Source organism: Maniola jurtina, chromosome 28 (assembly GCF_905333055.1).
Source record: "Maniola jurtina chromosome 28, ilManJurt1.1, whole genome shotgun sequence".
Lineage (NCBI taxonomy): Eukaryota > Metazoa > Arthropoda > Insecta > Lepidoptera > Nymphalidae > Maniola > Maniola jurtina.
The window spans coordinates 3007456-3022557 of NC_060056.1; the positions used below are offsets into that span (position 1 = coordinate 3007456).

At 41.0% G+C, this 15102-nt stretch overlaps 1 protein-coding gene and 1 long non-coding RNA gene across 5 annotated transcripts in view; one reads left to right on the plus strand and one right to left on the minus strand.

The window, feature by feature from the left end:
• LOC123879405 (zinc finger protein 322-like) overlaps positions 1 to 15102 on the plus strand; it is a 35696-nt gene that overhangs the window by 2172 nt on the left and 18422 nt on the right. The window contains exons 1-6 of one of the 4 annotated variants that reach the window (XM_045927091.1): positions 9897 to 10274; positions 10549 to 10723; positions 10907 to 10999; positions 11140 to 11274; positions 11510 to 11757; positions 13248 to 13297. The exons of 1 other annotated variant lie outside the window; for it this stretch is intronic. In XM_045927091.1, coding sequence (XP_045783047.1) covers positions 10201 to 10274; positions 10549 to 10723; positions 10907 to 10999; positions 11140 to 11274; positions 11510 to 11757; positions 13248 to 13297 — 775 coding nt within the window. In that variant the 5' untranslated portion in view covers positions 9897 to 10200. Of the gene's footprint in view, positions 1 to 9893; positions 10275 to 10548; positions 10724 to 10906; positions 11000 to 11139; positions 11275 to 11509; positions 11758 to 13247; positions 13298 to 15102 lie in introns of those variants that run through there. 2 more of the 4 variants (XM_045927090.1, XM_045927092.1) reach the window with 2 other exon arrangements.
• LOC123879451 lies at positions 2046 to 2578 on the minus strand. Its single transcript, XR_006799005.1, has 2 exons — positions 2526 to 2578; positions 2046 to 2273 (listed from the first exon to the last, which is right to left on the minus strand). It is a non-coding gene; the product is annotated as an uncharacterized LOC123879451 (long non-coding RNA).

Consider the following 15102-nt stretch of genomic DNA (forward strand, 5'->3'; position numbering starts at 1 on the left):
ACCGCGTACGTACTATATGTGACAAACACAGGCTCCCACTGCGTACGTACCATATGTGACAAACACAGGCTCCCACCGCGTACGTACCATATGAGACAAACACAGGCACCCACCGCGTATGTACCATATGTGACGAGTAATGCAAAGTTTATTATATGTAGTTAACTGACTACTACTACTAGTAGTTGCATTTGTAAGACACTTTGAATGGTACTCTTTATGAATTACAACATTATGTAGCCTTGAAGTGTAGATAAAAAACACTATCACAAAAATTATTAACTTTATACATGTTTCGCCTTTGGTTCAGATGTGAACAAGATATTTCCTTTAGTAGAAGTGTTACACCAAAAAGCTTCGGCGTAAAGGCTGACTTATCTATTATTCACTATTCGTTTCAGTCAAACTTATCTGGAATTTAAATTATGTAATAATTTGAGTAATAATTATTATTGCTAATTAGGTACTAATTTATACACAATTATAATATTAATTTGGTCTCTAATATTCGGCTATATAATTTGTTCCTTTACGCACGTGTAATTATAACATTATATCCTTTCAGGCACATTACTTGCAAGCGAGAGTCGTCGGCAGACTGCGATCAAGCTTTGGGTAAGATAACTAACTTTACACGCGTTTTAACTCTTAAATTGGGACTATGGTTTGGTTTTTAACACTTAAAAATACAATAGTATAGTCTTATTCAGTGTGACACACCACTTACGGGCACACACAACTCATGCATGCTCTTAATTTGGGACTGGGGATTTCAACCCAGTGGCATTTTCAATCCAGCTGGATTTATGCTGGATCAAAGTAAATCCAGCTTCTGGTGTGGGATCCAGCGGTGCGGATCCACAATCAGCTAAAAACAAGAAACTTTTGTTCCGTGCGAAAACGCCACAAAACTTTTCGTTTCGTTCTGTCGCGTGGACTTTAGTTAGTCGAACGCGACGCGATGGAGAGAGCTATGCTTGGAGTTTCTCTACGTGATCAAATCAGAAATGAGTAGATCCGTAGGGGAACAAGAGTAGCGACATAGCTCAACGAGTTGCGCAGCTGAAGTGGCAATAGGCAGGGCACATAGTTTGAAAACTCGATAGATATTGGGGTCCCAAGGTGCTGGAATGGTGACCTCGCACCAGAAGACGCCGCGTTGGAAGACCCCCCACTAGTGGACGGACGACACCAGACGAGTCGCAGGGAGCCGCTGGATTCAGGCGGCGCAAGACCGTGGCGTGTGGGAGTCCCTACGAGAGACCTATGTCCAGCCGTGGACGTGTATCGGTTGATGATGATGATGATGAAGTGAGGTTGCCCTTCTGTCACCCTTGTGACACGTGCTACACCGTCTCTGCACAGTACCAACTACTTCCTCAACCTAAGGTTGCCTGGAAGAGATCGCTATTTTAGCGATAAGGCCGCCTTTTGTACATATTGTACACTAGCTGATACCCGCGACTTCGTTCGCGTGGATGTAGGTTTTTTAAAATTCCCGTGGGAACTCTTTGATTTTCCGGGATAAAAAGTAGCCTATGTGCTAATCCAGGGTATAATCTATCTCCATTCTAAATTTCAGCCCAATCCGTCCAGTAGTTTTTGCGTGAAGGAGTAACAAACATACACACACACACACACACACACACACACACACACACACACACACACACACACACACACACATACAAACTTTCTCCTTTATAATATTAGTGTGATAAATCTATAATGTTATTTATATATTACTATGTCTTTTTGGTGTACAATAAAGAATATTTTACTTTACTTTACTTTACTTTAAGGTTTGATTTGAGATGAAACGAATATCCGATGTTGTTCTGTTTCAGTCGCTCCTTCGGTTCTCGCGACCAATCACGGAAACGAAGAACATCCAACTGATACAGACGACGAGTTGGGTATATTGTCTTTCGAAAATAATACAAACACTTTTGAATATTCAACGAAACCTCAGGACTCCGATCTAAAACCAAAGGAAACCTTCACAAAAATAAGTGATATTATCAATATTCGAACAACGAGGCGAAACAAACACAATTCCCAGGATATATCCGGTACACAGTTAGGAAACTATACTGACCAGATACAGTATATCTGTGACGTTTGCCAAAAGATATTTCAACGGAAAAGTTCCTTAGTTACCCACATTAGGGCGCACACTTACGCTAACACTTTCTCATGTAAGTTAAGAAAGCGCAAATTCAGTCAGAACAGTACTTCATCGAGCCCCAGGAGGACTCACACTGGCGAGAAGCCTTTTGTTTGTAAGTTCTGTAAATACAAATGCACAGAAAGTGGTAGATTAGTGAAACACATGAGGACTCACACTGGTGAAAAGCCATTCGCTTGTAAGTTGTGTAAATACAAATGCACCGAAAATGGTAGTTTAGTGACGCACATGAGGACTCACACTGGCGAAAAGCCTTTTGTGTGTGAGTTGTGCGATTATAAATGTACACAAAAAAGTAGTTTAGTGAGTCACATGAGAACTCACAATGGCGAAAAACCTTTTGTTTGTAAGTTGTGCGATTATAAAAGTTCAAGAAATAGTGACTTAGTGAATCACATGAGGACTCACACTGACGAAAAACCGTTTGTTTGTAAGTTCTGTAAATACAAATGCACAGAAAGTGGTAGTTTAGTGAACCACATGAGGACTCACACTGGCGAAAAGCCTTTTGTTTGTGAGTTGTGCGATTATAAATGTACAATTAACAGTAGTTTAGTGAAACACATGAGAACTCACACTGGCGAAAAGCCTTTTGTTTGTAAGTTGTGCGATTATAAATGTGCAGTTAACAGTAATTTAGTGAAACACATGAGGACTCACACTGGCGAAAGGCCTTTTGTTTGTAAGTTGTGCGATTATAAAAGTTCACAAAAAGCTCATTTAGTGACGCACATGAGGACTCACACTGGCGAAAAGCCATTCGCTTGTAAGTTCTGTAAATACAAATGCACAGAAAATGATAGTTTAGTGAAACACATGAGGACTCACACTGGCAAAAAGCCTTTTGTTTGTAAGTTGTGCGATTATAAATGTGCAGTTAACAGTAATTTAGTGAAACACATGAGGACTCACACTGGCGAAAAGCCATTCGCTTGTAAGTTCTGTAAATACAAATGCACAGAAAATGGTAGTTTAGTGAAACACGTGAGGACTCACACTGGCGAAAAGCCTTTTGTTTGTAAGTTGTGCGATTATAAATATGCAGTTAACAGTAATTTAGTGAAACACATGAAGACTCACACTGGCGAAAAGCCATTCGCTTGTAAGTTCTGTAAATACAAATGCACAGAAAGTAGTAGTTTAGTGAAACACATGAGAACTCACACTGGCGAAAAGCCTTTTGTTTGTAAGTTGTGCGATTATAAATGTACACAAAACAGTAATTTAGTGAAACACATGAGGACTCACACTGGCGAAAAGCCATTCGCTTGTAAGTTCTGTAAATACAAATGCACAGAAAATGGTAGTTTAGTGAAACACATGAGGACTCACACTGGCGAAAAGCATTTTGTTTGTAGGTTGTGCGATTATAAATGTGCAGTTAACAGTAGTTTAGTGAGTCACATGAAGACTCACACTGGGTAAGCTCCTCGGCTCTTGCTTGTAAGCTAAGCAAGGACAGCTGTCGCGGAACTGCTAGTTCGCTCTGAGGCTTCCTGTACATGAAGCCGGAGCCGCACCGTGAGTTAAGGTGAGATCTATAGAGCGCACTCTGCCTTTGCTTAGACTTAAGACAGAGTTAAAACGAGACAGAGCTATATCGCTCACATAAATCTGTCTCGTTTTAACTCAAGCTTTAGTCAGAGCAAAGTCAGAGTGCGCTTTATAGATTTCAGCCTTAGTGTAAACAAATAAGAATCGCACATGAGTCGTAGCGAGTTACGTAAGCGGCAGCTTGCAGGGTGGACTGAGGGAAACAAAGGCTATTTACTTACTCATTTTATTCTTAACCTAGCTTGTACTTAAGGTGACAGTATTGTTCACCTACTAAATTAATGAGTTATACCTACTAAATTATTAAATAAATCTTTAGTTTTCATATGTACTTCCTCTCCACTACACTGAGATGTTGGTTACATTGGGATCACGTGCAGACGCGAGCGGAATTGATGATGATGCTATGCGCTGGTGTTACAAGGTCGTGCTGCGTCGGCGAATTGCCCCACGTAGTAGATATACGTAACTGGTTTCATATCGCATTCAGAATTTAAAAGAAGAAATCGTTTACCTACGAAATTATTACGTATAAAGTACTATTGATGGATGAATTGTTACCCATATTATGTAATAACTAATAAACTATGATTAGTTTTTATTGTTATCCATTTTTTATGTATGATTATTTGTTAAAATACAGTGATGGCAAAACAGGGATTTTAAGTTCAGTCGGATGCAACAGCTAGTGTATAGTGACAGTTGTCATAGTGAGCTATGTGCAGCGCATGTTACGCTAGTGCCGTCCAAGGGGCGCGCCGCTGTAGGTATATTTCTCGGGTCACGCAAGCCCGACCTATTAAAGTAAATCCAGCTTCTGGTGTGGGATCCAGCGGTGCGGATCCACAATCAGCTAAAAACAAGAAACTTTTGTTCCGTGCGAAAACGCCACAAAACTTTTCGTTTCGTTCTGTCGCGTGGACTTTAGTTAGTCGAACGCGACGCGATAGAGAGAGCTATGCTTGGAGTTTCTCTACGTGATCAAATCAGAAATTAGTAGATCTGTAGGGGAACAAGAGTAGCTGACATAGTTCAACAGATTGCAAAGCTGAAGTGGCAATAGGCAGGGCACATAGTTTGAAAACTCGATAGATATTGGGGGCCCAAGGTGCTGGAATGGTGACCTCGCACCAGAAGACGCAGCGTTGGAAGACCCCCCACTAGGTGGACGGACGGCATCAGACGAGTCGCAGGGAGCCGCTGCATTCAGGCGGCGCAAGACCGTGGCGTGTGGGAGTCCCTACGAGAGACCTATGTCCAGCCGTGGACGTGTATCGGTTGATGATGATGATGAAGTGAGGTTGCCCTTCTGTCACCCTTGTGACACGTGCTACACCCTCTCTGCACAGTACCAACTACTTTTAGGTTTGATTTGAGATGAAACGAATATCCGATGTTGTTCTGTTTCAGCCGCTCCTTCGGTTCTCGCGACCAATCACGGAAACGAAGAACATCCAACTGATACAGACGACGAGTTGGGTATATTGTCTTTCGAAAATAATACATACACTTTTGAATATTCAACAAAACCTCAGGACTCCGAACTAAAACCAAAGGAAACCTTTACAAAAATAAGTGATAATATCAATATTCGAACGACGAGGCGAAACAAACACAATTCCCAGGATATATCCGGTACACCGTTAGGAAACTATACTGACCAGGTACGGTATATCTGTGACGTTTGCCAAAAGATATTTCAACGGAAAAGTTCCTTAGTTACCCACATTAGGGCGCACACTTACGCTAACACTTTCTCATGTAAGTTAAGAAAGCGCAAATTCAGTCAAAATAGTACGTCATCGAGCCCCAAGCAGACTCACACTGGCGAAAAGCTTTTTGTTTGTAAGTTGTGCGATTATAAATGTACAGTTAACAGTAATTTAGTGAGTCACATGAGGACACACACTGGCGAAAAGCCATTCGCTTGTAAGTTCTGTAAATACAAATGCACAGAAAATGGTAGTTTAGTGAAACACATGAGGACTCACACTGGCGAAAAGCCTTTTGTTTGTAAGTTGTGCGATTATAAATGTACAGTTAACAGTAGTTTAGTGATGCACATGAGGACCCACAATGGCGAAAAACCTTTTGTTTGTAAGTTATGCGATTATAAATGCACAGGAAATGGTAATTTAGTGAAGCACATGAGGACTCACACTGGCGAAAAACCGTTTGTTTGTAAGTTCTGTAAATACAAATGCACAGAAAGTGGTAATTTAGTGACACACATGAGGACTCACACTGGTGAAAAGCCATTCGCTTGTAAGTTGTGTAAATACAAATGCACCGAAAATGGTACTTTAGTGAAACACATGAGAACTCACACTGGCGAAAAGCCTTTCGCTTGTAAGTTCTGTAAATATAAATGCACAGAAAGTGGTAGTTTAGTGAAACACATGAGGACTCACACTGGCGAAAAGCCTTTTGTCTGTAAGTTGTGCGATTATAAATGTACACAAAACAGTAGTTTAGTGAGTCACATGAGGACACACACTGGCGAAAAGCCATTCGCTTGTAAGTTCTGTAAATACAAATGCACAGCAAATGGTAGTTTAGTGAAACACATGAGGACTCACACTGGCGAAAAGCCTTTTGTTTGTAAGTTGTGCGATTATAAATGTACAGTTAACAGTAATTTAGTGAGTCACATGAGGACTCACACTGGCGAAAAGCCTTTTGTTTGTAAGTTGTGCGATTATAAATGTACAGTTAACAGTAGTTTAGTAATGCACATGAGGACCCACAATGGCGATAAACCTTTTGTTTGTAAGTTGTGCAATTATAAAAGTTCACGAAATGGTAGTTTAGTGAGTCACATGAGGACTCACACTGGGTAAGCACCTCGGCTCTTGCTTGTAAGCTAAGCAAGGACAGCTGTCGCGGAACTGCTAGTTCGCTCTGAGGCTTCCTGTACATGAAGCCGGAGCCGCACCGTGAGTTAGTGTAAACAAATAAGAATCGCACATGAGTCGTAGCGAGCTACGTAAGCGGCAGCTTGCAGGGTGGACTGAGGGAAACGAAGGCTATTTACTTCCTCATTTTATTCTTAACCTAGCTTGTACTTAAGGTGACAATATTGTTCACCTACTAAATTAATGAGTACCTTATTAACTAAATCTTTAGTTTTCATATCTACTTCCTCTCCACTACACTGAGATGTTGGTTACATTGGGATCACGTGCAGACGCGAGCGGAATTGATGGTGATGCTATGCGCTGGTGTTACAAGGTCGTGCTGCGTCGGCGAATTGCCCCACGTAGTAGATATACGTAACTGGTTTCATATCGCATTGAGAATTTAAAAGAAGAAATCGTTTACCTACGAAATTATTACGTATAAAGTACTATTGATGGATGAATTGTTACCCATATTATATAATAACTAATAAACTATGATTAGTTTTTATTGTTATCCTTTTTTTATGTAATATGATTGTTTGTTTAAAATACCGTGATGGCAAAACAGGGATTTTAAGTTCAGTCGGATGCAACAGCTAGTGTATGTGACAGTTGTCATAGTGAGCTATGTGCAGCACTTGTTACGCTAGTGCCGTCCAAGGGGCGCGCCGCTGTAGGTATATTTCTCGGGTCACGCAAGCCCGACCTGTCTGTACTTGAAATTATTGTATTTAGATTTTAAACTAATTTATAAAGTTTTATTTTGGAAACTGTATGACTTGTTATATTAACTATGTACCTACCTACTGAACAGTAAATAATGATAAGTTTTCACTTTATTCTGCCTTTTATTGATAAAACTCGCCTTTTATTTGCTAAAGATGCATTCTAAAGGTGCATACTGACCAGCAGGATGATTCCGCTGTAATATAATAGAAACTAAACTACAAAATATATGTAGTATAATGATTACAATAATAATTATTCAATATAATTGGGGCAAAAAAAAGTTATTCGTGTGTCCCCTTGCAAATAAATATAGAATATACTTGATATGGTATAAATTCAAATTCAAATTCAAATGTTTTATTCAAAGTAGGTACAAATGTACACTTTTTGAACGTCATAAATAAAATAATTCAATCATAAAACATAAAATATAAATTAATTGTACAATTTTAAGCTAGGTAAACAAATTTCAGTACGAATACAATGTCAATAGCTATAAAATTAACATATAATATAATTAACAATATTATTATCAATAATGATGAGATGTAACAGTAGGTACTTCATTGTGTTAGAGGAGTTGTCCAAGCGTCCTTATCCGATATATAATCGTTTAAATTGTAACAACCTTTCTTGCACAGGTTTTTTTTAATGTACCGTTTAAACCTCCCTTCTGGTAAACTTTGAACTTCGAACGGAATTTTATTGTAATAGCGAACACCGCTGCCCAAAAACGACTCGCTTACTTTTTTTAGTCGAAACCTCTGGGTTTCCAATTTATTTTTATATCGTGTGTTAATATTATGCCGTTCATATTAGTTCTAAGATTTCCTATATTTTTACGAACATACATAATATTTTCATATATATATTGTGATACTTTACTTTTTAGGGTTCCGTACCTCTAAAGAAAGAAACGGAACCTTTATAGGATCACTTTATTGTGTGTCTGTCTGTCTGTCCGTTTGTCGTGTCTGTTAAGAAAACCTGTAGGGTATTTCCCGTTAAGACCTAGAATCATGAAATTTGGCAAGAAGGTATAGTCTTACAGCACAATAGTAACGGAAAAAATCTGAAAAAACGTGAATTTGAACAATACCAAGTGAGGTGTCATATGAAAGAAAGAAAGAAGAAAGAAAGAAAAACTGTTTATTTGGTACCAACAAAAATATAACTTAAAATAAATAAAATAAGAAATGGGACGCGTGGTGTGTGGTGCCAAAATGGACTCCACTCAGCATTTGCTGCGCCTGTGTCGGGAACGCAGGCACAGCGCTGGTCTTCCGTGAAGCCAGAAGTTTCGGACGGTAACTATAGGATGCAATATAAGTGAATACAAAATAAATAATGTGGTTAGTAGATATATAGGGTTAGTACAATAATTTAATGATAAAGTAGGTATATAATAAAATAAAGTAGAATAAAGATGTGGGAGGACCTGAACTACGCGCCTTCCTCACCCTTTTGCTGACGCAATAACAAAATTCTTAAAGATTTGAACCAAGTTTTTGATTTGCTTATATCGCGCAGGGGAGGAGGCAGGTTGTTCCAGCATTTCGGAGCGGCATATTTAAAGCTACCACGAAATGCTGCGGTTATATGATGAGGAGTTTTTGGAGTCCAGACTCTGTTGGAGCGAGTGTTGGTCTTTTTGGCCCATTCAAGCTTATTAAAGAGGTAGTGAGGCTTTTGAGACTATCACCCCAAACAGTAACGAGGCCAAGTGCATTCTCCCTTCTGGTTTTCATATTGAGCAGGTTTCCTTTATTGATGTAGGGCGAGATGTGCGATCTTGGAGGAACATTATAGCAGAATCGTATACAGGCGTTTTGAATTCGCTGAACAAGTCGTTGAGTGCGACTTAACAACCTGGGACCATACAGGGCGTCGGCGTAGTTCAATCTGGAGAGAATTAATGCTTCGCAAACCTTGAGGCGAGTGTCAGTGGTAAGAAATTTACGCACACGGTAAAGAATTTTAAGTTAATAGAAACAGGTTCGAGCTACTTGAAGTATGTGGTTCACAAATCGAAGTTCAATATGGAATAGTGGAATATGAAAGAGCTTTACCTGTACATTAAATTCCAAAACAGTTTTTTTTTTTGTGAATAATAGTTTTTGATTTATCGTGCAAAATGTAGGAAAAAATACTCGCGTAGGTACGGAACCCTCCATGCGCAAGTCTGACTTGCACTTGGCCGGTTTTTTAAGTATATAAAATGTACTTATAAGTAAATAGAGAGAGAGCCAGCTCGTCACTAGACCTTTGTTATTTTCTACAAGCTGAGTTTAAAAGTTTAACGGTTACCTACTTACTGGCAGCGGGTTGCCACGATCCTAAGTGTCTGGCAATGCATGACGTGATTTCTAATATACACCTATTATTTCGAAGAAAACAAAAAAAATACATACTTGGTGAAAGAATTTTTTCACCTCTATTACCTGTCATCTCCCAAAGCCACCATGATCCAAACTTCATATAGTCGCTGATCGTTCCTCCCTGTGTTGGGGACAATACGCAGAGAAACTTTCAGCTTTTATACAATAACGAAGGTCTGGCACGCGCTGGTTCTTAGTATAAAACCGGTTGCCTTTGTGCATTAATCACTTAGATTAGGTTAGGATACCTAATCAAAGATTTTTCGTGGATTCAAAGATCACAATGTTCAACACATTTCTAGTGTTACCCGTTGTCATTTTACGTTTGACAGCAGCTGTTTTGTGATTTTTAAGCACAGCTCTTTGCTATTGATCTGTGGTGGTGACCTTGATTTGTTATCTACTAAATAGAAGCTTTGTAAGGAAAATTAAAATTTTCAAAATCTTAGAAATGCGGTGCTGTGTGCCCTTCTGCAAAACCACTGCGGAGGTCGTCTCCGAATCCGAGGAGATTACATTTCACGAGTGAGTGTTTCATTTAAACTTTGTATGTAGTATAACCTAGACGCTTGCAGCCCTACTTTGTCTGCAGGGAGGTAACTGACCTGAGCCACCTTATTGCCCTGCTTCCCGCCAACCCAGGCTGATCGGAGCACGGCTCACAAGTGCGCGTTCACAAACCGAGCGAGTCTGTATCCAACTGTAGAGCTCCCCTCCAGGCAGAGCTATTTGCATTTTGTTTAATTATGAGTCACACGTTACGGAAGCTCCGAGCTATAGTCCAGAGTGTAATTTCCAGGTTCCCCAGCGAAGTGCATCTCCGAGCTGCTTGGCTCAGAGCCCTCGGCAAACAAGACACTCTCCTGCCAGAGCGTGCTGTGGTCTGCTCGCAGCATTTTCTAAACGATGACATTTATGAAACAGAAAGTGGCTCAAGGCGGATTCGTACTGGTGCTGTCCCCTCACCAGTGCTGGTAACTCCTTTATAATGCGCATAGCTTACATTTTAAGTTTTGATACATACACATATCAGTATATACTTAATAGTTCCTTTCAAAGGCTAATTTTTGTACATACAGTTCCCATTTCAAGCTTTAGGTTCATTATGGAAGTTGGAAGGTGGAAATGATTACACTTATTACTTTCATTTTGCACAGGTCTGCATGATATGCCTGGACACTCGCAGCAAGCTGTTTCTGATGAGTAAATACAAGCTGGAAGAAGCATATGAACATTTAGTGGGACATCCTGTAAGTTGTATTTTATATTATTCATATTCAAACATCATAAGTCTGTGCAGTCTAAGAGCTGTGTCAACTGCTCGAGCAGTAGACCAGTGCACTGCTACTCTAAGATCAAGCTGTATTTGAATAAGTTGTGTTTGTTGCAGTTGTGTGGTCAAAGAAAGCTCAAACCAACGCTTTGTGTGCAATGTGCCCAGAGACTGGTGAACTTTAGCACATTCAGAGACAAGAGCTTGAGAGCGCGCTCCCTGATGATGGAGCTACTTGACAGACATGAAGTGGTGAGGAATGTTTGATGCACTTTATTGTTATATGTAACAGAATGTTAGGTGCCAACTGTGTCATTTAAGCGAAGTGTAACATGTTACATTGTGAGCATTCGTCTAGTCAGTCCGCGTGATATGTTTAGCTGATGGGATGGACACACTCGTTACAAATGTTACGCTACGATGATATTTCAGATCTGCTAACACCTTTAGGTGCTCAAATTTGCCTAAAGGCATTAACTTGTTTCAGATAACAATACGACATGTCAAATTGATAAGCCGTGTAAAGTACCAACTACAGTCTGACATTGTCTCTGCAGTGTCAGAGCCAGACTACTGCGATGTGTACATAGCACACTCCGACGCAGACGGACGGACAGAACTAGACGCGACTGCGACTGCCGCAACTGATGAAGCAGTTGCAGTGAAACGGGAAGTTGAAGACCGTGAAGATGATGAAGACGAGCCAGCCGCGGCCGAAACACAGGCTCCCACCGCGTACGTACCATATGTGACAAACACAGGCTCCCACCGCGTACGTACCATATGTGACAAACACAGGCTCCCACCGCGTACGTACCATATGTGACAAACACAGGCTCCCACCGCGTACGTACCATATGTGACAAACACAGGCTCCCACCGCGTACGTACCATATGAGACAAACACAGGCACCCACCGCGTATGTACCATATGTGACAAACACAGGCTCCCACCGCGTACGTACCATATGTGACAAACACAGGCTCCCACCGCGTACGTACCATATGTGACAAACACAGGCTCCCACCGCGTACGTACCATATGTGACAAACACAGGCTCCCACCGCGTACGTACCATATGAGACAAACACAGGCACCCACCGCGTACGTACCATATGTGACAAACACAGGCTCCCACCGCGTACGTACCATATGTGACAAACACAGGCTCCCACCGCGTACGTACCATATGTGACAAACACAGGCTCCCACCGCGTACGTACCATATGTGACAAACACAGGCTCCCACCGCGTACGTACCATATGAGACAAACACAGGCACCCACCGCGTAAGTACCATATGTGACAAACACAGGCTCCCACCGCGTACGTACCATATGTGACAAACACAGGCTCCCACCGCGTACGTACCATATGTGACAAACACAGGCTCCCACCGCGTACGTACCATATGTGACAAACACAGGCTCCCACCGCGTACGTACCATATGTGACAAACACAGGCTCCCACCGCGTACGTACCATATGAGACAAACACAGGCACCCACCGCGTATGTACCATATGTGACAAACACAGGCTCCCACCGCGTACGTACCATATGTGACAAACACAGGCTCCCACCGCGTACGTACCATATGTGACAAACACAGGCTCCCACCGCGTACGTACCATATGTGACAAACACAGGCTCCCACCGCGTACGTACCATATGAGACAAACACAGGCACCCACCGCGTACGTACCATATGTGACAAACACAGGCTCCCACCGCGTACGTACCATATGAGACAAACACAGGCACCCACCGCGTATGTACCATATGTGACGAGTAATGCAAAGTGTATTATATGTAGTTAACTGACTACTACTACTAGTAGTTGCATTTGTAAGACACTTTGAATGGTACTCTTTATGAATTACAACATTATGTAGCCTTGAAGTGTAGATAAAAAACACTATCACAAAAATTATTAACTTTATACATGTTTCGCCTTTGGTTCAGATGTGAACAAGATATTTCCTTTAGTAGAAGTGTTACACCAAAAAGCTTCGGCGTAAAGGCTGACTTATCTATTATTCACTATTCGTTTCAGTCAAACTTATCTGGAATTTAAATTATGTATTAATTTGAGTAATAATTATTATTGCTAATTAGGTACCAACTTATACACAATTACAATATTAATTTGGTCTCTAATATTCGGCTATATAATTTGTTCCTTTACGCACGTATAACATAATTATAACATTATATCTTTTCAGGCACATTAGTCGCAAGCGAGAGTCGTCGGAAGACTGCGATCAAGCTTTTGGTAAGACAACTAACATTACACGCGTTTTTACTCTTAATTTGGGACTGGGGATTTCAATCCAGTGGCATTTGCAATCCATGTGGATTTATGCTGGGTCAAAGTACATCCAGCTTCTGGCGTTAGATCCAGTGGTGCGGATTCACAATCAGCTAAAAACAAAAAACTTTCGTTCTGTGCGAAAAGCCACAAAACTTTTCGTTTCATTTTGTCGCGCGGACTTTAGTTAGTCGCACGCGATGCGATGGAGAGAGCTATGCTTGGAGTTTCTCTACGTGATCAAATCAGAAATGTGAGATCCGTAGGAGAACAAGAGTAGCTGACATAGCTCAACGAGTTGCGAAGCTGTAGTGGCAATAGGCAGGACACATAGTTTGAAAACTCGATAGATATTGGGGTCCCAAGGTGCTAGAATGGTGACCTCGCACCAGAAGAAGCAGCGTTGGAAGACCCCCCACTAGGTGGACGGACGACATCAGACGAGTCGCAGGGAGCCGCTGCATTCAGGCGGCGCAAGACCGTGGCGTGTGGGAGTCCCTACGAGAGACCTATGTCCAGCCGTGGACGTGTATCGGTTGATGATGATGATGATGAAGTGAGGTTGCCCTTCTGTCACCCTTGTGACACGTGCTACACCCTCTCTGCACAGTACCAACTACTTCCTCAACCTAAGGTTGCCTGGAAGAGATCGCTATTTTAGCGATAAGGCCGCCTTTTGTACATATTGTACATAAATCTATAATGTTATTTATATATTACTATGTCTTTCTGGTGTACAATAAAGAATATTTTACTTACTTTACTTTACTTTAAGGTTTGATTTGAGATGAAACGAATATCCGATGTTGTTCTGTTTCAGTCGCTCCTTCGGTTCTCGCGACCAATCACGGAAGCGAAGAACATCCAACTGATACAGACGACGAGTTGGGTATATTGTCTTTCGAAAATAATACAAACACTTTTGAATATTCAACGAAACCTCAGGACTCCGAACTAAAACCAAAGGAAACCTTCACAAAAATAAGTGATAATATCAATTACCGAGCGACGAGGCGAAACAATTCCCAGGATATATCCGGTACACAGTTAGGAAACTATACTGACCAGATACAGTATATCTGTGACGTTTGCCAAAAGATATTTCAACGGAAAAGTTCCTTAGTTACCCACATTAGGGCGCACACTTACGCAAACACTTTCTCATGTAAGTTAAGAAAGCGCAAATTCAGTCAGAACAGTACTTCATCGAGCCCCAGGAGGACCCACACTGGCGAAAAGCCTTTTGTTTGTAAGTTGTGCGATTATAAAAGTTCAAGAAATAGTAACTTAGTGAGGCACATGAGGACTCACACTGGCGAAAAACCGTTTGTTTGTGAGTTCTGTAAATACAAATGCACAGAAAGTGGTAGATTAGTGAAACACATGAGGACTCACACTGGTGAAAAGCCATTCGCTTGTAAGTTGTGTAAATACAAATGCACCGAAAATGGTAGTTTAGTGACGCACATGAGGACTCACACTGGCGAAAAGCCTTTTGTTTGTGAGTTGTGCGATTATAAATGTACACAAAAAAGTAGTTTAGTGAGTCACATGAGAACTCACACTGGCGAAAAGCCTTTTGTCTGTAAGTTGTGCGATTATAAATGTACAGTTAACAGTAGTTTAGTGATGCACATGAGGACCCACAATGGCGAAAAACCTTTTGTTTGTAAGTTATGCGATTATAAAAGTTCAAGAAATAGTGACTTAGTGAATCACATGAGGACTCACACTGGCGAAAAACCGTTTGTTTGTAAGTTCTGTAAATA